The 23217-nt window shown below is 47.8% G+C and overlaps 1 protein-coding gene across 7 annotated transcripts; it reads left to right on the top strand.

Annotated features, from left to right (window-relative positions):
* Window positions 1-13: 13 nt before the first annotated feature.
* Window positions 14-22491, top strand: HEPH (hephaestin). Of its 7 annotated transcripts, none has more exons than XM_048318896.1 (21): window positions 18-164; window positions 3342-3538; window positions 5663-5907; window positions 6355-6567; window positions 7152-7331; window positions 7699-7953; window positions 8462-8630; window positions 9794-9933; window positions 10728-10859; window positions 10962-11173; window positions 12824-12974; window positions 13293-13505; window positions 13848-14058; window positions 14323-14462; window positions 15360-15491; window positions 16384-16490; window positions 17240-17462; window positions 18863-19002; window positions 19380-19542; window positions 20230-20262; window positions 21773-22491. In XM_048318896.1, exons 2-21 carry the CDS (start codon window positions 3378-3380, stop codon window positions 22009-22011), a joined length of 3459 nt encoding a protein of 1152 aa, XP_048174853.1. In that variant the 5' UTR covers window positions 18-164; window positions 3342-3377; the 3' UTR covers window positions 22012-22491. The 7 variants fall into 7 exon arrangements, with proteins under 7 accessions (XP_048174859.1, XP_048174858.1, XP_048174857.1 ...); XM_048318897.1 differs by lacking the exon at window positions 18-164 and adding an exon at window positions 378-537; XM_048318898.1 differs by lacking the exon at window positions 18-164 and adding an exon at window positions 378-731.
* The last annotated feature ends 726 nt before the right edge of the window (window positions 22492-23217 follow it).

The following is a 23217-nucleotide window of genomic DNA, read 5'->3' as shown; positions in this document are numbered from 1 at the left end:
AACCACCAAGCCTCGCCCCGGCGGCCGCGAGCGTGACTCTTGTTGTGCTCCCGGGGGAGCGAGCGGCCGCGTGACGTCACCGAACGCATTTAAAGGGGCCGCAACCGCCGCCGCAGGTCCCCGGGGAGTGCGCGCCCGGTGCCGTCGTCGGTCCCGCCCAGCAGGTGGGTGCCGCTGGCCACGTGCCGCAGCCCTGCGTGCGCCTCCTCCCCCCTTCCCGGGGCTCCCCGCACCGGGGGCTGAGCCCTGGGTGGGGCGGGCAGGTGCACGCCGCGGATTGGGCTCCGCGTGCGCGGCCGGGGCGCGGCCCGGATGAGGCGCGGCTGGGCCGGGCCGCTCCCGCAGGTGCGGGGCGGAGCAGCCCGGCCCACCCTGTGGGCGGGAGCGGGCGCGGTCGGCGCTGCGGGGCCGGACCGGGCTGGGCTCGGGCTTGGTTAGCCCTCGAAGGCAGCGCCCCTTTGTCCCAGCCGGGCTGGTTCCCGCCGGCGCGTCCCCGTCCCGCTCTGCAGCCCCGCCGCGCCGCCTCCCGCTCCGCACGTAAGGGATGAGCCGTCCGTTCTCGGGCCTTCCTTCGGTGCTTTCCTCTCGCTCTCGGGCTGCGGTTTCTCTGCAGTCGGGTGTCGGGGAACATCCCTGCATCGTCCGCTTGGATCAAATGGGAGTTGGATCCCACCAACCTGCCTGAAAACTGATTTCCGTTCATTCGTGATTCCTGTGCTGTCGGGGACCCGGTAAAGGGCAGTCCTGGGGGAGGATTCTGCTGTAAAGTGCAAGGTTCAGGGATGGATGTAATATAAAATTCGGGTTGGTTTTGGTTTTCTTCCTTGTTTTGTCTTTTTTTTTTTTTTCTTAATCAAGGCAATTGTTAATATCAAAGAAAAACTGAAAAAGCCCCGACTTTTGAAACGAATTTAGCTACCTTCACCTTGCACTACTCGAGTAACTAAATGGTGATTAGTTACTGTGAAGGGAATGTGAGCACCGACTTTGTGTCATCTGCTACATCTGCATTCAGGGATATTTTTTGCTGTTCCCTACAATTACCCCAGAGATGTGTGCGATGTTGTGGTCAAACTCAAGGCAGAGTCCAGGTGGGACTCTCGTAAAGCTTTAGTAAGGCTGTCCCAAAGGCTTGTCCTTGACTCTTCAATGGCAGAGCGAACCGCTGAGCAAACCACAGAGCGCTTGGAATGCCACGACTCGTGGCTGTGTGTCCCTCCCCTGAGGGGTGCGGGGACGCTGCCGTGCGGAGGTTCTGGGCGCTGAGCAGGGATCCTCACGCAGGCATAGTGGGCTGGCATGGGGGGGCTTGTCTCCACGGGCAGTTTTCAGAACCAGCTTTGAGAGCTGCTGTTCTCCCGTGGTGTGGTACTGCTTGCACAAGCCATCGAGATATGAGAGCACACAAAGACCAGCCTGCTCTGGCTGCCGGCGCTCGGCGGCTCCCGGGCCTTGAGGAGGCCACCCTGTGCGCCGGAAGCTCCCGCGTACTTTGCCCTGAGTTGACACGAAGGCCATAGCTTGGGCTGAGTCAGGAGCATCCCGCTGCCCTTCCCTCGAGGTGTGTGTTGGCAGGGTGGCAGGTTTCAGGCTGAGGACTGGTGCTGCTGTTTCTTTCTACATTGCTGTCACCACTGCCTTTTGCTGCTCTGCTGTGTGAAACAGCACAGGTACGGCTTTCCAAACTCTTTCCTTTGAGTCCTTTTTGGCACAGAGTGAGTCAAAAAAGGTATTTTAGCTCCCTGTGAACAGGAGCAGGTCCTGGAGCAGCAGCAGCAGGGAATGAGGTCGGTGACGGAGTGGTGTGTAGAGGTGGGCACGAGCCAGCGTGCTGCTGTTTTTCCCGCACTGCTGAAGCTGCAGGGAAGGGGCTGTTCTGTATCTCAGTTTCATCAGGTGTATGACCAGGAGCTTCTGAAGGGGACTGGCTGGTGGAGCCAGTGGAGCAGATCTATGCTGTGTTGATGGATCCAAAACATCTCAGATTTAGAGATCCCTACAGCTCCCTTCTGAGAAAGGAGGGGAAGAAGGTGTCTCCAAGCTTTGTCCAATTTAATGACTACTTGGAAACAGCAATACTTGATTATCATTAGCTTCTGAGAATAGCACAGTGTGTTTGGAAATCAAGAAGTGAAGCTTTGGAAGGTGCCTAGTCCATTGCCATGTACCGGGGTTGAATCATGTCTGTTGGGTATCAGACGCTATTAGAGGTTTCAAAGTAGCTCTGTGTGACACTGTGCTGATTGAAAGCTTACAGAATATCCAGCTTTGCTGCAGACAAACCTTATCCATTCATGTTGCTGTTATAAAGACAGTAAAAATAAATAATGACAGTCTCTTTATGGAAAACCTTTTCCATGGTGTGTCACCACCCCTTTCTGTATGAAAAGGAAGACTGATTCTTTTGAGTTTTCTTGCTAGGTCGTGTTTCTCATTCTCTTGCTTTCTGTTTCTCTCTGCTATTCTGAGTTGCTGTTATATGGCTCAAGAGCTATATCTCAACATCTGGTTTAGGTGCAGTTTGTTTGTTGGCTACATTCAGCTTTGTTAAGGGTATCATTGGGTGAGACCTTTCGTAGTCATTTTCACGTGATTTTTCAATTCAGTTTAATCCTTCCTTATCTTTTGGTGTAATTCTACTGCCCCACATTGCATCAGCTTCTCCTTCATACAAATGGTTCTTTGAGCCTGTGTTTACAGAACTGTATTTGATGATTTCGGACGGTTTTCCTAACTTTTTCCCAACTCTCTTTAGAGTATTTCTGATGCTTATTCCCAACAAGCTTGGTGTCAATTGGAAGTTTTATAAGTAAGCTACTTAGTGATCAAAATTATGGGGAAAATAATGGAACAGAAAGGAAAAACTTTGTGCAGCTCATTTGAGATGTACCCCTGGGTTACAGATAGCTGCTCCCTAAGAGCCATCTTTAAAGGAGTTACAATTCAGAATTTTTTAATGGTGACTAAATTGTACTTCCTCAGGTAACTTAGAATAGAGAGATCTTGGTGACAGTTTAAAATATACAGATCATTGCTCAGGACTATTTCCTTGAGCTTTGTATGTGGACCTGTAAGATGATTTGGAATTTGAGCGGTAGCAAAAAAATGGTTAATTAAACTATTATGAGAGCACCACATTTGGTGTTGGGGACTCATTACCAAGGCATGATCCCCATCCACCTTGTGTGTTAATTTTGTTACAGAGTGATTTCCTTCTTGAATATTTGAATAATGATCCCAATAGGACTTACACCTGATTTCTTCATACTTTCTCAAAATGTCCAGCACCTTCAAACCAAATGGTCATATTCTGTTTCATTGTTTTTGTTTTTCCCAAATAGGTGTAGCCTCCAAAAACACCTTGCCTTCAGGCTGCAATGGGATCAGTCTGGTGCTTGCTACTCTGCATCCCCATGCTGTCACCCACGTTTGCTGGGGGTGTCACCCGAGTCTATTACCTGGGGATCCATGAGGTGAACTGGAACTATGCTCCAATGGGGAGGAATGTGCTCGCTAACCAGAGTATTGCACATGACCGGTACGTTTGCTTCTAACAGAATTTATTCTGGGAAGGGCTTTAAGCTGTCATTTGATGAGTAATTTCATGCAGGTGTTTTGGGGCATCTGAGTAAGCAAGAGACACAGTCCCATAGATTCTGATCTTTATGAGCTTAATGTTTAACTTGTTTTATGCTCCTGTGATAAATCCTGTGTCAGTGGTAAACGGGATGGTTAGTCTGGAGTGTCCAGAGCCCGTACACTGGAGAGAAGTGTATGGAAAACAAACATGGAACAGAAAATACAGCAGATACAGAACAGATTGTTCTAATATAGTCCAGATTTTGCAATGCTCTACCCTGGAGTTTCATTTTGCTTAGTTCCAGCTGGTGATCAGCTTGTTTATCTTGAAGCATGATGACTTTTCATCTTTGTATAAATGGCTTCACAGAGCCAGCCTGTTTTTGTTTCAGTGGAATTTCAAGCCTTAGACTTAATGGGACCTTCCTGCATGGGATTTTTAGGGGCTGTTTGAAAAACATTTTTGTTTTTCTTGCTAAAGTAAATCTGGAAACAGCAATAATTGGTTCGAGTCACTACACAAACAGTGTTTTGGGTTTAGCTTTAAAAACATCAAACCTTTTTTTTTGGTCGGTGTTTTTTTCTGTGTGTGGTTTGTTTTGTTTTTCAGTAGCTTTCCATAGCATTTTAAAGGCATTTGTGCTTTTTTTCCCTGCCCTCATTTCCTGTGGCAAATAGCTGGTATTTCTTGACCTGCTCTCAGTCCTTTATCCCTCCGTAATAGCTAACACTCAGGTTCAGACACCTCTTTCAGAAACAGCACAGTGGGAACAGGCAGGGTGTGCAGAAACATCAAGGTCTGCCATTTTAGCATGGAAAAGTCTCTGTTCTCTGGAGATGCTGTATAGATGTGAATTAGTTCACAGGAAACCCCCCAAAATTCAGGATTAATAAATATGTTACCACTGACTCCTGAAGTGATGATAATGAAGTGGAATTTGTTTGGTTTCTCTCATAATATGTGAAGAGAAGGAAATGAAATTTAGGGCCATTGAACTTAAAAGCAATTTAAAAACTGTTGTCATGGCAAACAATTAGCTAATGGGACCTATTTGTACAATGATTGTAGAAATGAAATTGCTGGCAATTAGAAAGGGATTTGATGTTGGTTGATTGATAGTACCTCTATCAAAATATCTCAAGGAGTTTTTTTTGTTGGGAAGAAGTGGACTGTGTGGGGAAAAAGAGGCACATCTGTAAAACAAAGTGTGAATTGTCCTTAACACTTTGGTGATAATGGCTGCGGGGCTGACTTGGCAAAGGGCTGAACTCTGGATTGTATAACCAGAGCCAAACCCTGCCTGTTTTTGAATGATGAGGTCAATGCTTAATATTTGGGTCTCAACTGTTCATTCTCTGAGATGGGCATTAGAGTTTACCTCCCTTCCAGGGCTGCTCTATTGCTGCAGGTGTTTGATCCGAAGGGGGAAGTGAGGGGAGTGACCTTGGCTCTCGTTTAGGCTGGTTCCACTAATACCTGGACTGTGATTCATCTCTTATCTATTAAGAATTACCCATAAAGAGCAAATACGCTTGAGAGTTAAACTTTAGTACCTGTATGAGGTTTTAACTCTGGAAGCCGGTTACCTGCTGGGCATGTACCTGCCTGACTCATCTGCCACTCTGGAAGGAATTTGGAAACTCAAGTAGAAAATCATCTTTCAGACTTCAAATTTTGGCCAGAGAGCTTAAGAGACTTCCTCACCCCACTCCACCTGCCTTGTGACTTAGCTGGAAATGGCACAAAGGAATTGAAGTGAGTTTTGAAGAGCCCAGTGAAGGCTGAAGGAGGCATGAGACGTGTCCTTCCTGTGACACCCACATGGGATTGTCTGGGAAGTACTGTCCTTCCCATTTCTTGTTTGCAGGGCGCAGTTCAGGGGTGAATTTTTTGTCTGCTGGTGAAGAGCTGGGGTTGAGGTCGTGCCCATACATGGGTGACTTAGAGCATCCCAGGGTTCTCTAATGCAAAGGCTTTTGGCTGTACCCGGGAGAGTGGAGTGCCACCATCACTCTGCTGCAGTATTGACCAGCTGCTGTATATAATGATGACTCATAGTGCCTTTCCCTTTGAATTCAACAGCCAGGCCTCAGCATTCCTGCAGTCTGGGAAAGATAGGGTGGGAAGCATGTACAAGAAATCTGTCTATAAGCAATACACGGACTCCACGTACACCACTGAGATCCCCAAACCTGGCTGGCTGGGGTTCCTTGGACCTGTCATCCGAGCAGAAGTGGGGGATACCATTAAAGTACACCTAAAAAATTTTGCTACTCGACCGTATACAATCCATCCTCACGGTGTTTTCTACGAAAAGGACTCTGAAGGTAAATGAGCTACTGCCATCATGGAGACAGATTTTTCTCACTGGGAACTTAGAAGTATGCATGGAGGAGAACTGTCCATAAAGCCCCAGCTGGAAAGCAACTGCGTTTGGGTGTTGGGTTAGTAGGGTCATGGGGCTGGAGTCCTGACCTTGGCCCAGGTTTCTTGATTTTAGAACCTCCAAAACACTGATCAGCTAGAGGTTGTAGAGAGACTGTGGGGGCACAGTGCAGAATTGAAGGCAAAGCAGCACTAGGCAGAATGGAAATAATACTGCTGACTCTGTGCTGACCTGTTTACTGGGCAAATTGCCTCAGTGCATCTTTGAGGAAGTGATGATTCAACACTATTTCAACGTTGGGATGGAGAGTCTCAGCTCAGTATAAGGTTACATGTGTGGGCATCTTGGCTCTTCTTGAATGGATGTTGTGATTGCTCAATTGTTCTAGGATCCCTGTATCCTGATATGTCCCCCCAGGATCAGAAGAAGGATGATGCTGTTTTCCCAGGAAGGAATTACACTTATACTTGGACTGTCCCTGAAGATCACAGTCCAACTGCTGATGACCCAAACTGCTTGACCTGGATCTACCACTCTCATATTGATGCACCAAGGGATATTGCATCGGGATTAATTGGGCCATTACTTACATGTAAAAAAGGTAAAAACACCAAGAGAAGCAGCTGAGGACTGCAGTTCCATAATGTAAAGGTTTTGTGGTGACATGAATAAGGATAGGATGTGAAGATACTCTGGTGTGCAGCTCCCGGCTTCAGGGGGAAATGCAGCTTGGTTAGAGGGGACAGAGAGGACCTGGGTTCTAGCTGGATTCTGGTCACTGCATTGTCTTTATTCCTTACTGGTTGGGCAGGTGTGCTTGCCGGCCTCTTGATCCGAGAGAGCTGCTTGAATCCATGTCAAAAGCAAGACCCTTGTCAAAGATCTAGTTTGTGTATGCAAAACATGGTGACTGGTTGGTTTCAGCTGGAGTGAGAAGACTGAAGGTGTTGTGGTTGAGCCATGCAGTGGCAGAGCTGCTTGGGAGAGAACTGTATTGGCAGGGATATATTGGAAAAGGGTGAGCTCGCCCTCTGGAGTGAGCTGTGAGGATGGTGGGAAAGCATCTGTTTTCTCCAACTCATGTGACAAGACTTACTCTGCTACTGCTGTTTTAATCTCTTGCCTGATTTATGATTTTCTGCATGAGTGATTTTCTGCATTCGTTCCTTTCTCCTTTCACCTCAGGAATACTGACTGGCAGCTCTCAAAGACGCCAGGATGTGGATGTTGATTTCTTTCTGATGTTCAGTGTGGTGGATGAGAACCTAAGCTGGTACCTGGATGAGAACATAGCATCATTCTGCACAGATCCTGGCTCTGTAGACAAAGAAGATGAGGAATTTCAGGAGAGCAACAAAATGCATGGTCAGTGTCACCTCTGTGAGGCCACTGTCTCTCTGCTGAGACACTCGGGAGTATCAGTGTTCCAGGATGGGAGTATCAGTGTTCCAGGATCTGCTCTGAGATCACGTGCTGAGCAAATGATCTCTCAGGGACAGGGCAATGGCTCCAGGAAACAGAAGTATTGCTTTGATTTTATCTTTGCCTTGAATGAGCTTTTATACCCTTTGTTTTAGGAATGAGCTGTGGTACTGGGCTCTCCAAAGCAGAAGAGGAGGAGGAGGAGTTCTGGTTAGGTCCATCCTCCTATCGTGTCTGTGCTGTCCCCTGCTGGCAGGAGCTCTGAAGGCCCCTTTTCTGCGCTCTAATTTTGCCTTGCTTGGTTTTGCAGCTATTAACGGTTATGTGTTTGGCAACCTCCCTGAACTGACGATGTGTGCTGGGGATGATGTTTCATGGCACCTCTTTGGGATGGGCAATGAAATTGATGTTCACACGGCCTACTTCCATGGAGAGGCACTCAATATCCGGGGCCACAGGACAGATGTGGCCAGCCTCTTCCCAGCCACTTTTGTTACAGCAGATATGATCCCCAGTAACCCTGGGAGATGGCTGCTGAGCTGCCAGGTCAATGATCACCTACAAGGTAAGGCAGAGGGTGGAATATATCCTGGACTCTATGTCCTCTGTTTTTGATGTACGTGATGTACACTGTGGTAGGGAACAGTGCCTTGGGCATGAAAAATGTCCCCAGATGAGTGGGTGATTCCTTTACTTGTAAAAATTGAAGTGGGCTGGTTACTAATGTGCAGGGCAGCTTTGGTGGGGGTGACTTGTACCACGGTGTGATGTTCCATGTTTGGTACAGCTGAAAGCTGAGATGAGGCAGTGCCTTAGGAGTTCTGGTCCCTGTAAGAGGCACTTGCATGATAGATCTGAAAACAGCAGAAGGCTCAAGTCACTCTCTCTCCATACTTCCATAGCATCCAGTATCTAAGGTTGAAAGTTCTGCTCACTGACAAAAAACTCCTTGCTGTGGAATTACTTGCCTTCTCCCATCCATGTGCCTTTTGGGACAGCAGAGGGAAGGTGGGACTGCCCGTTAGGCTGGCTGGAGGGGCTAATGCGAGTGTCCTCCTTCATGTCATGGACAGCTGGGATGGGGGCACTCTATGAAGTCCGGCCGTGTTCTCGGCAAGCTCCGGCACCCACCCTGAAAGGGAGAGTTCGGAAATACTACATAGCTGCTAAGGAAGTGCAGTGGGACTACGGACCCTCGGGGCTCGACCAGATCAGCGGGGAGCAGCTCAGCGATGCAGGCAGGTAAGTGAGAGGCTGGTGGGCTTGGGCAGTGTTTGGGGAGTCTGGCCTGGATCAGGAAGGCTGCTCAGGAAAATGTGGAATTTCTTTTCAAAATACATGCTTGCTACTCACATGGAGTCCATTTTCTGGGAAGGCTGACCACCCCATCTAGAAAGGGAGGCTGCTGTAGCTAGACTGCACTGAGAGCAGTATAGGTACCGTGGGGCCCTCCCGTGAGAGTGCTGTGTGGCACAGCTGTACCCACAGGCAGCAGGAGTCCCAGCAGATGTACAGCGTGAGCTGCTGTGTTTGTCTCTGGTCTTCATTTCTGCTTGCTGTGCCTGACCTAGGAACAGACTGATCTATTTGAGAAATGATTCAAAAAGCCCCTGGTGCAGCAGACACAGGGTGGCACAGCTGGCCTGCAGATGGGCCTCAGGTTGGTGTTGCTGCAGGAAGCAATTTCGAGGAAATCAGATGCGAGGACTTGGATGGCAGCCCTCCATCCCATGGTTAGATGACTGTGGTAGCAGTTGAGAGGCTTCCCATTCAGGCTTTGGCTAACTGAAAGAGAGATTATTCTCCTTCCACAGAGGTTACTTCCCTTCCCTAGCAATCTGTTGGAGAGGATATACCTTATTCAGATGGAGAAGAGGAAATGCAAAGTGGTTAATTATTTACCCAATGCCATGCAGCAAGTCTTGTAGACCTTAGACCTGTGAGCTGGCCTTGTAACTGCACTGTCTCTCCTGCAAAGCTTGTTACTTATATTTGGTGAGGGTGGTAGTGAAGGAAATAAATACTTTTACAGCTGTTTAGTTTAGTTGTGATTGTGGCTGTCCCCTGGGCTGTCCCCAGCTTCTGAAGAGGTTGGAGTTTTAGCTCTGTCTTCCCACTGACTGCACTGCAGTTTTGTTCAGTCCTTCGCACATCTTGTGTAGTGATGCTGATCACAGCCTGGGAAAGGGCTGTGTGCCACAGGTGCTCCCTGAACACCTGGGTAGATGAGTCTGTAAGGGCAAAAAAGCTTTGCAGAGTCAAAGTTGTACTTGTTCCAAACTAGAGGTGCTGTCCTTGTCTGAAATATTGCTTGATTTGGAGATGCTGATGGCCTTGCCAGAGGAAGCAGGGGAACAGGACTGATTTTTCTATGAAATGACTTGACATATGCTTTTTGCATTTAGTCCTGCTGAGCAGTATTTCAAGCGTAGCCTCTACCGAATTGGGGGTGTCTATTGGAAGGCAAAGTATGTGGAATATACTGATGAGAGCTTCCGTGAGGAAAAGCAGCAATCAGAAGAAGAGAAACACCTTGGAATACTTGGTGAGAATCATCCAGGAACACAAATCCTCTGTCAGTGTCTGTGAGAAGGATGCTGGGAGTGCCAGGTGGCTGTACCTGCCGGCTCATTTTGAGGGGCAGGGAGGGGCACAAGAGGTGCTTCACAACAGTCACATGTGAGAGCAAAGGGAACAGGCTGAGGTGCGGGGTGGTAGAATGGACAGAATGACTTCAGGAGTCATTCTGAAGGTGTTCTAGAGGTAAGGGCTGAGGTATGGTATGTGTGACTAGAGCTAAAAAGGGCACAGCGATAGCTTCTGGTTATGTGTTTTTGACTGAGCCCCTTCAAGGCATGCTGCAAACCCCATGTTCTCACAGAGAGCTTTCTCTCCTGAATGGGTGCTTGGGGACAGGCATGGTAAAGGCTCATAGGTCCTCTCTGGCTGGCTGGGTCATGGCCTTATAGACTCTGGTGGGCTTGGAACATTTCACACCTCTGAGGTACATGTTTTGGGAGGCTGAGGGGGCCTTGTGTTAAGTGGAGGAGAGACATGGGCCTTTCCTGAGGGCACTCCAGCACATCTGGCTGTTCTGTTGCTTCCCCTTGTGAGGGCGTGATGCCTCTCTGAGTGCTCCTGTAGACCCAAGCTGCTTTCAGACAATCGTTGTCAGCCCCTGCTCCCACTGAGCTCCCTTCAGCAGCAACAAGGCCAGGCCACCTGCTGCCTCTCATCTTTGGCCCCGCAGCTTGGGGGAAGGTGCCCTGTCTGCCTTGGTTTGCCTGATGGCCTGCAGAGATGCTCTGTTGCTGATGTGCTCTCTCTGCTATATTCTAGGTCCAGTGATCAAAGCTGAAGTTGGAGACACCATTTTGGTGACATTTTTTAACAAAGCCTCCTGGCCCTTCAGCATCCAGCCACATGGAGTGTTCTATGGGAAGGCGTCAGAAGGGACGTGGTACCATGATGGTTGGTAGATCTCTTTTCTTGAGTACACCCCCATCACCCTTCAGAGGTGTAGCCGAGTTTGTGCAGGGACTCAGGAATAACCCTGTAATCCCTGTTTTAAAGGCCTGTCCCAGAGTGGGGTTTCTGTGGCGCCGCTGCACAACTTCACGTACCGCTGGACTGTGCCAAGGCATGTGGGGCCCACATCCAGCGACCCTCCCTGCCTCACCTGGATGTACAGCTCGGCTGTGAATCCTATCAAAGACTCCAGCTCGGGCTTAGTGGGGCCTCTGCTCATCTGCAAGTCAGGCACTTTGGATGACAACAACAAGCAGGTAAAGGGGTTTTCCTGCCCCGTTCCTACCAGATTTTTGCTTTCATGTAGAGAGAGGCAGCATCAGCAAAACATTAATGAGCATAATGAAAACAAATGTGCAGTAGTGTAAGTCCAGGAGAGTTAAATCAAAGCCTTGTTGTTGGGCAAGTTAATGCTGGGACAGCTGGTGCCCAGGTCTTGCCTGAGAAAGGCCAGTAGTATTCTGGGCTCTCAAGAGTTGCCCTCAAAACGGTTCCTGAGCTCTCCTTTTAATTCCTAGAGAAACTTAGCTGGACAACTGTACCTTGGAATAGGTGTATATATAGGAATATAGGTAACTCTTTTCCTGAGGCTTGTGTAGCAGGCTGCTTTCAGAGAGGCACGTGGAATAGTCATTGCAGTCCCAGAAACAGTGAAAAGACATTTTTGCTTACAGGTGTTCTGCTTGGCTGATACAATGCTTTGAGGTTTGGGTGAGCCTCATTTATTCTGCAAGAGAAGTTAATTTTCAAGCAGAGCTGACTACAAAAAAACATGTGAAAATCCATGTCAGTCTTACGCTTTTGCTGAAGAGGTGAAACCTGAAGGGCAGCCAGAATTTCCCCTTGGAACTTCACTCAGGGGTAGTCTATTCCTGGCAGTAAGTCTAGGGAAGCCAGTATATTGGTATCCCTGGGGAGGTACCAGACAGAGGAGCAGAGCCTTGCTGTGAAAGACAGCAGATGGCAAATCAAACCCCTGCTTCCATCCTGCAGCGTGGCTCGTGGAGCAGTGACAGATCTGGGGACTGCTGTCCCCAGAGCCTTCTGGGGGGAGTTCACATTCTGTGGGGGCACCATTTGACTGAATTAGGAATGCAGAAGAAATCAACATGCTACCCAGGGTAGAAATGTGGATCTGCTCAGCAAAGAGGATTGGGAATACACACAGCCCTCGAGGTGAAGGAGCTGTGATAATGATAAACATGGGCAGGTATTGGAAGGGTGTAAGCAAAAGAGACAGACCTTTGTAAGTGTAGGATGGGGAAAAATCACCTGAGGTGGCAATTCTGGCTCCACAATCTTAGGCAAACCTTTAATGAATGCTTAACTGTGGAAGGTGCATGGCCACTCTCCTGTACCCCTGTGCTGCAGCCTGGAAATTGCTCTCCTTCTCAGCAGGCTGGCTGCTTGTGTGCTGCTGGGGACAATGACACCAGTGGGAGAGTCTGGTCACCATCACAGTGTTCTTTTAGCGGGGAAACACCATGCTTTGGAGTGCATTTCTTAGGAGAATTAGCACTCTTGAGGATTTAGGGTAATTAAAAAATCCCCAATCTAGGCCTGTGATAGTGTCGTCATCAGCCTGCCTTATGTCTGGGCTCTGGTCTTGGGTCTGGTTTGGACAGACACCTACATGCAGGTGTGGGGGAGGAAGGGGGCACTGACTTCATGGCCTTGGCTGAACTTTGTTCACTTTATTCACATGAAATATTGTGGAAAATGTACAAGTGGTGCTTTTTATGAAATAAAAGAGGAATGTTCAACATGAGTAAAGGGACAGAGTCCTGTCCCTCAATGAGCCATGTTTTAAAATAAAGGGAAATATGAGAGCCAAGCAAAACAGTTCTAACTCTAAGGATAGTTAGTTGGTGCATTTTAGAAGTTAACAGCCATCATTGTAATTATAGAAAGGGATCGACAAAGAATTTTATCTTCTCTTCAACGTGTTTGACGAGAACCTCAGCTGGTATTTAAATGCCAACATAAAGTACTACTTGAGGATGGAAGAGACATCTGTGAAAAAGGATGATGCCTTTGAAGAATCCAACAGGATGCATGGTATGGTCGGATGCTGCTCTATGACAGCAGGGATGAACCTGCAAAGCACGGGCTGATGTTCACCTAAAGGCTGAGCTGGGGGCTGGACAAAGAGCTGTGTGGTGTTGGCCTGGAATCAAACCAGGCTGGAGGCACCGGGTGAGACATGGAGAAGCAGCACAGCTGTCTGGAGAAGTGTGCTCTGAGTGTATTCAGGGGTCAATTACAAACAAGTTACCCTTCTTCTGACTGGGAGGCCTGTCCTATGAGGTGTATGCTCAAAATGAATCTCCTGGCTGACACCTGCCTGCAGAGAGTTAATTCCTTTCTCCTTTCCAGCCATCAATGGACTTATGTTTGGTAACTTGCCTGGGCTGAACGTGTGTGAAGGAGACAAGGTGTCCTGGCACCTCCTGGGCTTGGGCAGTGAAGCAGACGTGCATGGAGCTGTGTTTCAGGGGAACACCATACAGATGAACGGGATGCGGAGAGATTCAGCCAATCTGTTCCCCCACACCTTTGCCACTGCTTTCATGCAGCCTGATAACAGTGGTGAGTGCCTGCACAGCTGACTGGGTAGATGGAAGAGTCTCCCATTGTGGTATTTGCTCCTGTGGCTGATTCTCTAGCATGGTATGAACTCTTACAGGGTGTGCTGCGCTTCAGGTGCTTATTGTGTAAGAAAGCTTCCTGAGATGATCTGTGTATAGAACTTTGTTGTGCCATTCCTGCTTGGTTTCTCCAATCACTCCTTTTAACCTTGGCCTGTGGCAGCCAAGCTCCCTAAACACCACAGAGATAACACCCAGCACATACTGACACCAGCCAGGGAAGCAGCTGTTTCCTGGAATCTTCAAAAGCAACTGATTTCCTTGTTCATCCTGCCTCCCTCAGGGACTTTTGAGATCTACTGCCAGACGAGCAATCACTACCAGTCTGGGATGAGGGAACAGTACATCGTTTCCAAGTGTGGCAAGGCGGGCACTGCCTCTGCCCATCGGTACACGGGAGTGCGGACGTTCTACATTGCGGCGGAGGAGGTGGTGTGGGACTACGCGCCTGACCGCACCTGGGAGAGGGAACGGCACAACCACTCTGCACAGAGGTAGAGCCCATCTTCTGGGGAAGCCTGTGGCAGTGTCCTAGCAGACCCTGGTGGAGCCTGTTGGGTGTCTTGGCCACCCCGTGACCTGGTGCACATGTTGGTGGTGCTGCTGGTGGGAGCACAGCCCTCCACGTCATTACGCTCTCCTTTGCAGCCCACGCCAGCTCTGGGAAGCCCCTTCAGCTTGTGAACCCCCTGACACAAGTTAATTGTTTGTTCCCCATGAGGTTTTGGTTATCTCAGCACTCGTTCTGCATTTCTCAGCTATGCTGACGTGTTTCTGAACAACGAGAATGGACTGCTCGGCTCCAGGTACAAGAAAGCAGTTTACAGGGAGTACACGGATGGCACTTTCCAAACCCCCAAGGCCAGGATAAATGGTGATGAACACCTGGGGATACTGGGTAAGGATGTGTGCAGAGGGTTCACCTTCCTCTCACACAGCAATGGGACTGGGGCTCTAAAGCTGCAGTGGCTCACAGCTGTAATCTAAAGGCTCACTGGATATTTAGGCATCTGCTGTGTGTCTGAGTGCAGAGAAATTGGGACTGTCTCCAACTCACATCTGCCATCTTTGGAGACAGAAGTTAGAAGGGTCCTGTGCCCAGCTTGCAGGAAAGCCTGGGCTTTCCCACTTGCCTTTGCACCAGTGTTCTGTTGTAGCTTGGGCAAAGCATGTTTCACAGCTGCATTTCTCTGACTATGGGACAGAAACAAGCACTGACTTCTGGAGAGGGGTCTGAGAAATGGATGGGAAAATCTGTAGCTGTGAGAAATGCTGCTGGGGTGAAAGCAGGCAGCCTTGGGAAGTGGAGGAGCATTTTGCAGTGACTAGTGGAGATCTGTGGAGACAAAACTCTCTGTTACGAACCCAAGGCTGTAAGTGGTGTCAGGGTAGCCAGGCTAAAGCAGAATCTGCCACTCAGAATAGGCTGCAGCTCTGGTTTGTGACACTGTCAGGCTCAGTTGAATATTACCACATGTTTTAAAATCAATAGTAAGGGGTGATCAACATGTGACATTTAGCATAGCAGTATTCAGAAATCAAGCGTTAGCTGTGCTGGGCCCAGCTGAAATGTGTAATCACCTTCATTGTCCTCATTGTGAAAATCAGTCCAGTTTTCTAAGACTTGGATTGGGACTGACATTGAATTCTCTTTTTGGGAGGTAGAGAAGAGGAACATCATAAATACTATAAGGTAATATTTCTGGGGAGAAGATGTTGAGAGAGGGGTGGGAATATCCCAGAAGATGAGCTGATGGATTTTGCTGATCTCAGAGTACATTCTTCCTGTCTCAAGGCCCTTTTCTGTGGGCGGAAGTGGGCGATATTCTCAATGTTGTGTTCAAGAACAACGCCTCACGGCCCTACTCCATCCATGCACACGGGGTGCTGGAGCAGCAGACTGGACATCCCCAAGCAGCAAACCCTGGTAGGTTCCTGTCTCTAGCTGCATTCCTGCGTGGGCTTGCACAGCTGATTTTAGCCCAGAGCCAGACTGGTTTCCTTAAGCAGCCTCAGATGTCCTGGTTTTGTTACAGTAGAGTGCTGGAACTGAACAGTGGCTCATCTTTCAGGTCCAGCATGGTTTTAGTGATAATATTTGTGTGGGAATGGCAGCCATCTGGGACATGTGTAGGACATTCTTTTGTGTGCAGCCTTATCCCCCCACATTGAGTGTGGTCGCTGTGTGAGAAGGGGAAGGTGATGGCAGGTCACAGCTCAGCCAGTCCTGGGATGGGGAAGCCTCTTCTTTGGGATGCATGAGCACAATAGTATGAAAATAGTATGAAATAGGAGAAACACACAATTTCTTGCTGGGATCTGGCTGAAATGACCCCTTTGTCTCATGATCCAGATGCCAATGTATTTAATTTTTGGTCCCCTCCAACTCGCCCAGACTGTCCAAGCCACAGTCAGGCTGTCAGCCAGATCCTGTCTTTGTGGAATGGCTGCTAATATGAAAAAGGGTGATTTTAAAACCCAGTTTGAATCAGCATCATAAATTCACTTCAAAGAGAAGAGAGAATCATCTGAATGAGCTTCCATGGTCGTTCCATGGTCATCTCCATGGTCAGGCCCAGTCTCGAAAGCGGCAGATAAAGCTGCATTGTGCAGGTACCAGACAGTGTGTTCATCCTGTGACCCCTCTGTCTTGCTCTGAGAGGGGAGCTGCTTTGTGTTTGGGGAAGGCAGATGCAGTATCTGACAAATAGAGAATTGAATTCGGGCTTTGGAGACAGGATTTTCTTTTTCCATTTGGTTTTGCTGCTGCTTAGTGAGTGGCTGTATCACCTGATGTATGGTGCTGCTTGGTCCCTCAGGTGACATTGTGACATACCGGTGGGAAATTCCCGAGAGAGCTGGTCCAGGACCAAATGATTCAGCCTGTGTTCCTTGGATCTACTATTCCACGGTGGACCCAGTAAAGGTAAAACAGAAGTTATAACCAGGAAAGCCTAATTAGACCAATTTTTTACCCCGTTTAGAAAACAATGCGAGTTGGGTACAATTTAGAGATTGGCCCAGCCAAGAGGTGGAACAATCACCTGGTAACATATCCAGTCTTCTCCTTGGAGAGGAAGTCTTCTGAATTTTTCCTGTTGTTTGTCCTTATTTTATCCTAACAAACCTTTGTAAAACAATTCCACCATCTTTCCTTGCTAGTAACCTTGCTCCAGTTATTTGTAGGATATTAGAACATCTCCCAGTTGGTCATGGTTTCTACTGGTGAGAGCCATAGGGCTAATCTAGAAAGGCAGAAATTGTCCAAAATAAACCTCATGAATAAAGCAGGAAGATTTGACCATTGCTAGAATTGTCATAGCACCGATTTCACAGGGCAACAACCTGGAGGATCCTGCAATAAACCATCACATTCAACCCAGAAATAATGGCCTTTTTATCTCAAGTTGCAGATGTTTTTGCAGTCACAGAGTGGAGAATATTTTGATACCATCCATATTTATGACTTTTGGATTTGCATTTAGAACAGCATGTATAATTCCTGTTCCTGTGCTTCAGTGGCTGGTGCCCTCCAGCAAGAATACTTGTGTGGCAGAACTGGTTGTTTTAAGTGGGGTGATACGGGAATAGAAAATGATGTCTGAAAGGCAAAAAACTGTGAGTTAAGGAGGGTGAGAAGGTCCTTGCCTCAGATCTCTCCTTCCTTCTGATTAGGATATGTACAGTGGTCTGATCGGGCCCCTGAAGGTCTGCCGGAGAGGGACCCTGCGATCCGGTGGGACCAGGAAGGATATAAAGAGGGAATTTGCTCTGCTCTTCCTGGTTTTTGATGAAAATCAGTCCTGGTACTTGGAGGAGAATGTGGAACGTTTCAGTAAGGGAAATCACGAGATCAACCTGCTGGATGAGAAATTTGTGGAAAGCAACAAAATGCACGGTAATGTTGGTGTTGATTCTGCCACTTCTCTAAGTGAGGAGCCTGACTTGTGGTGAATAGCCTCATCCTTTTCCATTATCAGTGGCACAAGCAGAATTAAACTGTCTGTTCTCAATATTGCAGCACACCTACAGCCCAAATCTTTGATCTGCAGTGAAGGCTGATCATTGTGGCTGTCCCTGTAAAGGAGGAATAGCAATATCCAGGCCAGAGAGGTTAATCTCTGATGTGTCTGAGTGACTCAGAAAAGGAAATAAAATCGAACATGAAATTAACTTGTCAGACAGACTTAATTCTGTTTGTCTCAGAGACCATCAGAGTATGTTAGCCTTTAAATTAATTTTCTTAGCTATGTGGCTGCAAGATGTGGCTCCGTTGTTTTAGCTCATTATCAAAAAGCTATTTCTATCATAGAAGGATGAACACATTTGTTTGAATTAGTGTGTTTTTTATGTTAGTTTCTGTTCGTATTATATCTGGATCTGTCTAAAATACCCTCAGCAAAACAGGTCCCTTGACAGTTGTGGAGATAAGAATAGTGAGGAGTTGCATTTTGTGTACTGTCATTACTATTGGTTTTGTATGGGTGAGATAAAGACTCTCCAAATACACGTCCATGAAGGTGTAGTTGTTAACCCAGTATTACAGCTAGCAGAACCAGCATGGTGAAGTTGGATACTTGTTTTAGGCTACACAAACTGCCCAGGGCAGAGCTGGGAGTAAAACCCTGATGCTCTGCGCTCAGATCCAGCCTCTTTCCATCTTATTCCCTCTGTTGTCATCTGAGCATGAAAGTCTCTGTTGTGTGTGTCATGGCACTCAGCTCACCCCGTTTCAACCCCTTTCCTGCATGTGCAGTCACAGCAGGATTCCTTCCAGCTGTGCTACTTGAGAGATAAAGTCCTGCCATGCAGCGATTTTACAAGTGGTTGGAATGTGATGTGTGTGGCCAGCCTGAGGCACAGGACCACAGGGCTGCCCACTGGCAGGATTTACCCCTTTTCAATGTTTATCAAGGAAATTGCTCAGACATTTATGTGTATGTAGGTATATACATGTTTCTCCATCATTGGGTTGAAAAGGCCATTTTTATGCATTTTGACTTCTAGAAGCAACCACTTCTGCTGGCTGACTGCAGGTTTTCAGCAAAGGTAGTTTTTGAGATTTATTTGAGCTGAGCTACAGCATGGCCTTGAGTTCAAGTCACTTTTCCTGGCTGTGAGCATAGTGGATAAGTAGCTGAGCTGGGGGGGGACTGTCCTATGGGGGACACTAACTGCTGATACACTGGCTGCTGTATGAGCTTTATAACCTCTAATCTGCCACCTTCCTCTGAGGAGGTGCAGCACCCATACAATTTCACTAACAGCCTTTTCCCTTCCGTGTTATCCCCTGTACAGCAATCAATGGCAGGCTCTATGCCAACTTGCCTGGGCTGATCATGTACCAGGGAGAGTGGGTGAGCTGGTACCTGCTGGGAATGGGTCACGAGATTGATGTGCACACAGTCCATTTTCATGCTGAGACCTTCATATACAAGGTAAAAATATCTGCTGATGGTAAAGCAGGTACTGCCTACTGATACGAACACTTTTAACTTGACTTTGTATTTGAATGTTTTTTAATGACTCCACAGCAGCTTCACCCAGCTAGGAAAAGGATGTGGTTTTACACATCCCAGTCTGACTCCCTGAGCCTCTGTGTTGTGCTGAGATTCCAGCTTAATCCTTGTTAGGCTTAGGCCTTACCAGATTGTTTGCTTTCCAAGCTGCAGCCCTGGAGCTGCTTTTTTTTGAAAGCTTTTTTTTTTTTTTTTGAGCTTTAAAAAGCTGAAGTGGTCCCCAGCTACACTGGCAGAATTTTCTTCCTGAGAAGATGCAGTGAGCACTGCAGCTAATGGTCTCCCTCCTCTGACAGAACGGCAAAAGCTACAGAGCAGATGTTGTGGATCTGTTCCCTGGGACCTTTGAAATGGTGGAGATGCTGGTTGGGAACCCTGGGACATGGCTGCTTCACTGTCATGTGTCTGACCATATCCATGCTGGGATGGAGATCCTCTTCACTGTCCTGCCTAGAACAGGTAGGGAGCTGTCACCATAAAACATCCAGCAGCACTTCCTGCTACTGCTGTGAAATTCTGAGTGTTTGTAGCTCACCTCTCTTACATACTATAAAAAGCCAGTTAATGGAGCAGATAATTACTTAAGTGTTATTAAATTATGATGTTCTCTTTAAATATGGTAATACCTGGAGCTGAAGTCAATAACAAATTGTTTTCTGGAGTTTACATTACCTGTGTTGGCATTCTGAGTTTGGTTTCTGGCTTGTGTCTGAATTGCGATGTTCAGCTCTCAGCCAGTAATTGCTCTTACTAAGAACTGGAAGGTGCTCAGAGCCAAGTGACGCTCAGTACTGGGTTTGGCTGCAATGGAGCTGATGTGGTTTTAGATTTATTATCAAAACAGCGAATGTCCCAGTGGTTCAGCTGTGGGTGACCAGTGTCTGCCCAGTGTCAGGGCCATCTCTGTTTCTCCCTCAGCACTTTTCTTTTGAAGGCTGGAAAGGATTGTGCACTGGGACTGGGGCTGGCTCTGAAGCAGGTGATACAAAAATTCTCGTCTTATGTAGAGAGGGAAAACATTGACAGGACAAAGGACAGCCTCCTAGTCCTGGAAAAGCATGCTGCCTCTGGATCTGATCCTTGCCCTGTTCTGGGCTTTGCCTGCTCAGCCCAACACCTTCTTACCTTCCTTTTGTTTCCTTTCAGAGTCAGAGCTGGAAGTCGTGAGTGTCACCCCAGGTATGGTGTGTACAGCACTGCCAAACCCTGTCTGTGGGAAGGGGAGGGGGCAGATCCCTGAGCAACACAGAGGTTTGGATCTGTGCAAGGGGAGGGAAAGGCAGCGCCCGCAGCCTCTACTCTGCCAGCCTGGCAGTGCCTCAGTGTGAGGCCTTGCTTCAGTAGGTAACAGGGAGGGCACCAGTCTGTCCTCTGGTGATAGAAATAAGGAAGTTGGGCTGGTTAGGCTTGTTTGCCTGTGTTAGGTGGAAAAGGTTAGTGACCTCGCACCCTGTTGTGCCTGCTAGGAATGGATTCAGATTTGGAGTGTGAGCATAGGCAGAGGACAGTGTCTGGAATGGATTGTCCTCCATCTCTGGACTGTCAGTGACTCTGTGGTTTAGGGAAGTTTCACAATCATCTCTACAAGCTGAAGGGATGAAGTCAGCATGCAAACACGCACATCTGCCTTCTGCTCTCATGTTTCCCTGAGAAAAGAGCCCAAGCGTGTGCCCGGAGTTTTTTGGGCGTTGTAAAGAACAGATGTGAGAAGACATTTGGTTGAGCAGCACAGGAAGAAGGGGAGTAGTAGATATGATCCCTTTGAAATTTTCTGTGGTAGAAGTCTGAGTAACGTACATTGGTGGTTTGTTTTCCTGATTTCTCATCTTTTTTCACAACTCCCATTTTCCAGCTGCTGTGAAGAAATTCAGCTGAGCTGATTTGAGAGCCAGTTTAGGCCAGCTGCAAATGCAGCCACCTAACTACAGCTCAGCAGGCTTTCTCCACTGTTATTTCAGTCATTTTCACCCCAACATTTTCCTCACTCAACATGGCCATACCAGAAGAGGAGTAGGAAATGTGGGAGAGCAGTAGTGGCAATATTAAATAATTTGGTTTTATACCATATGGAGGTATCAGTTTGTGTATGCTCACCAGGCAGAAACCTTGGCCAATAGTTGTTGCCTGAGCAAACAGCCCCTTTTCTCAGGAGGTGGCTGCTGCCTCTGTGTGGAGGCACAAGCAAGCTCAGGATCTTGGTGACTCACCATGGGCATGGCTGAGCGCTCGGTGGTGTGTAGGACAGCAGCCACCGTAACAGGGAGTGTGGACTGGGGGAACTTGCAGCAGCCCCAGCCTGGACACTTGTTCTCATCTCTGGGCTGGGGACAGAAGTAGCTGGCTGTCAGGTTCTGGGGTGGAGCAGGTTAGGGAAGGAACCATCCATCTCAAATCTCTGTGTGGGCTCAGGGATGAGGGTCTGACAGATGGATGGCACTGGGGCCTCCTTTGAGTCATTGAATCACTGAGGTTGGAAAAGACCTCTAAGATCATTGAGTCCAACCAATAACTCAGCACTGTCATGTCTACCACTGAAACATGTCTCTAAGCTCCATATCTACACATCTTTTGAACACTTCCACTTTGATTGCATCAGGTTTTTCTTTTGCTCCTTTGTTGTATTTCTTGTAATGTTTCAGTTGTGGTATTGCTGGCTCTTGTTGAAAATACCTTTCTGATTGTCTCTCAGGGTTGTCGCATGATGATGAGTCCCAGAAGATGATGCTTTTTGGATCTAAGGTGACCCAAGAGCAGATAGAGGCCACAGTCATCTCTCTGGCTGTTGTAGGAGTCCTGCTGCTCCTGGCTGCTGGTGTCCTCCTGGGAGCAGTCATCCATCTTGAGAAGCAAAAGAGGTTACGACGCAATCGGAGATCCATCCTGGATGATGGATTCAAACTCATGTCTCAAAAGAATTCTGGTCTCTGAAAGCCATGTACAAACATTGGGCTGTGTACTTGGAGCAGGGGCTGGATCCTTGTCCACAGCAAAGATTTTGGGGCATCATTTCAAATGTGCACTGTACTTCTAGAAGCTGAGGAGGGAAAGCTGGAGCCCTGACCTCTTCATGTATTCTCCTCAGCCCTCTGTAAAGAAAATATCTATCCAGGAGAGATCCAAGGACCCTTTGAACTGACTGAAGACAAGTAATGATTAAAAAAGGTCCTTCTGAAATACTCTCCTTCCCCAAGGAAGAGAGGAGACATTTTATTCTCTCCAGAACAGCTCCAGTTGGTCTTTTCTAGCAGAATAGCTTAGGCCAGATTCCAGTCTTGCTCCATTGCCAGAGCTGAGTTGGGAATTGTCTCCTAAGAAACTGTGAGCCATTAATGTAATTAATGTGAAGGAGAGGAAGATAATATTTTCAGTTTTGTGAATCAATGAAGAATACAGAAAAAAAATTGTTAATTTAGAGTTGGATTGCAGTTTTTTGATGATTAAGTGGGCAGACACAAATTCAGGGCACTGCATGTCACTGAGAACCCCATCAAGGACCATGATGAGCTGTGCCTCACTGTCAGCCTTGCTGTGACGCATCCTTTTGCTCTTTGCTGGGAGCCAAACTGGGATTGGGTGGTAGGACCAGACTTCTGTAGCCCACCTGTGGGCTGTGGTGGCCGTCTTCCAGGATCAGCTGTGCTCACACATATCACTGTAACATCACCCTTTGTGTGCCCACACATCCCACAGTCCCATCACCCTGTCGGTCAAGTACTGAGCCTTTCCCTATGAAATACCTGTCCAGCTCCCTCCCCTGAATCCCCATTACTCAAATGGATGCAGGTTAGTGCTTGTGTATTTCTGTGCCTGGTTTTAAAATGGAAAGAGCATAAAAGCGATCTGTTCTGGGTGGCTTTCAGAGGCAATTAAAGCAGCTAAATGGCTCTAATGACAAGGGACTGCTGGGGGCTCCTTAGGTATAACAGTACCATTTTCTTCAGAGCAGTGGTTATCACATACTTAATCATGTTCAATTCATATCAAGCCCCTACACATTTCCAGCTGCCTTTTCCTTTGGCAGCGAGGACAAAGCTCATTATTTTTCTTTCATTTCACTTCATTAGGCCTGATGAGGGGCTGGAGGGCTGTTGAATACTCTGAATATGGATGATCTTTGCTCAGATTTAAGCCTGG

Source organism: Corvus hawaiiensis, chromosome 14 (genome assembly GCF_020740725.1).
Source record: "Corvus hawaiiensis isolate bCorHaw1 chromosome 14, bCorHaw1.pri.cur, whole genome shotgun sequence".
NCBI lineage: Eukaryota > Metazoa > Chordata > Aves > Passeriformes > Corvidae > Corvus > Corvus hawaiiensis.
Note: the sequence above shows the minus strand (reverse complement) of the source record. Positions and strands in the feature narration are given on the sequence as shown.

Bases quoted from the DNA above. Each gene is read 5' to 3' on its own strand.
- HEPH (XM_048318896.1), top strand. From the start codon at position 3,378: ATGGGATCAGTCTGGTGCTTGCTACTCTGCATCCCCATGCTGTCACCC. The intron at 19,543-20,229 runs GTAGGGAGCTGT...GTTTCCTTTCAG, and splicing joins CACTGTCCTGCCTAGAACAG to AGTCAGAGCTGGAAGTCGTG. The intron at 20,263-21,772 runs GTATGGTGTGTA...ATTGTCTCTCAG, and splicing joins AGTCGTGAGTGTCACCCCAG to GGTTGTCGCATGATGATGAG.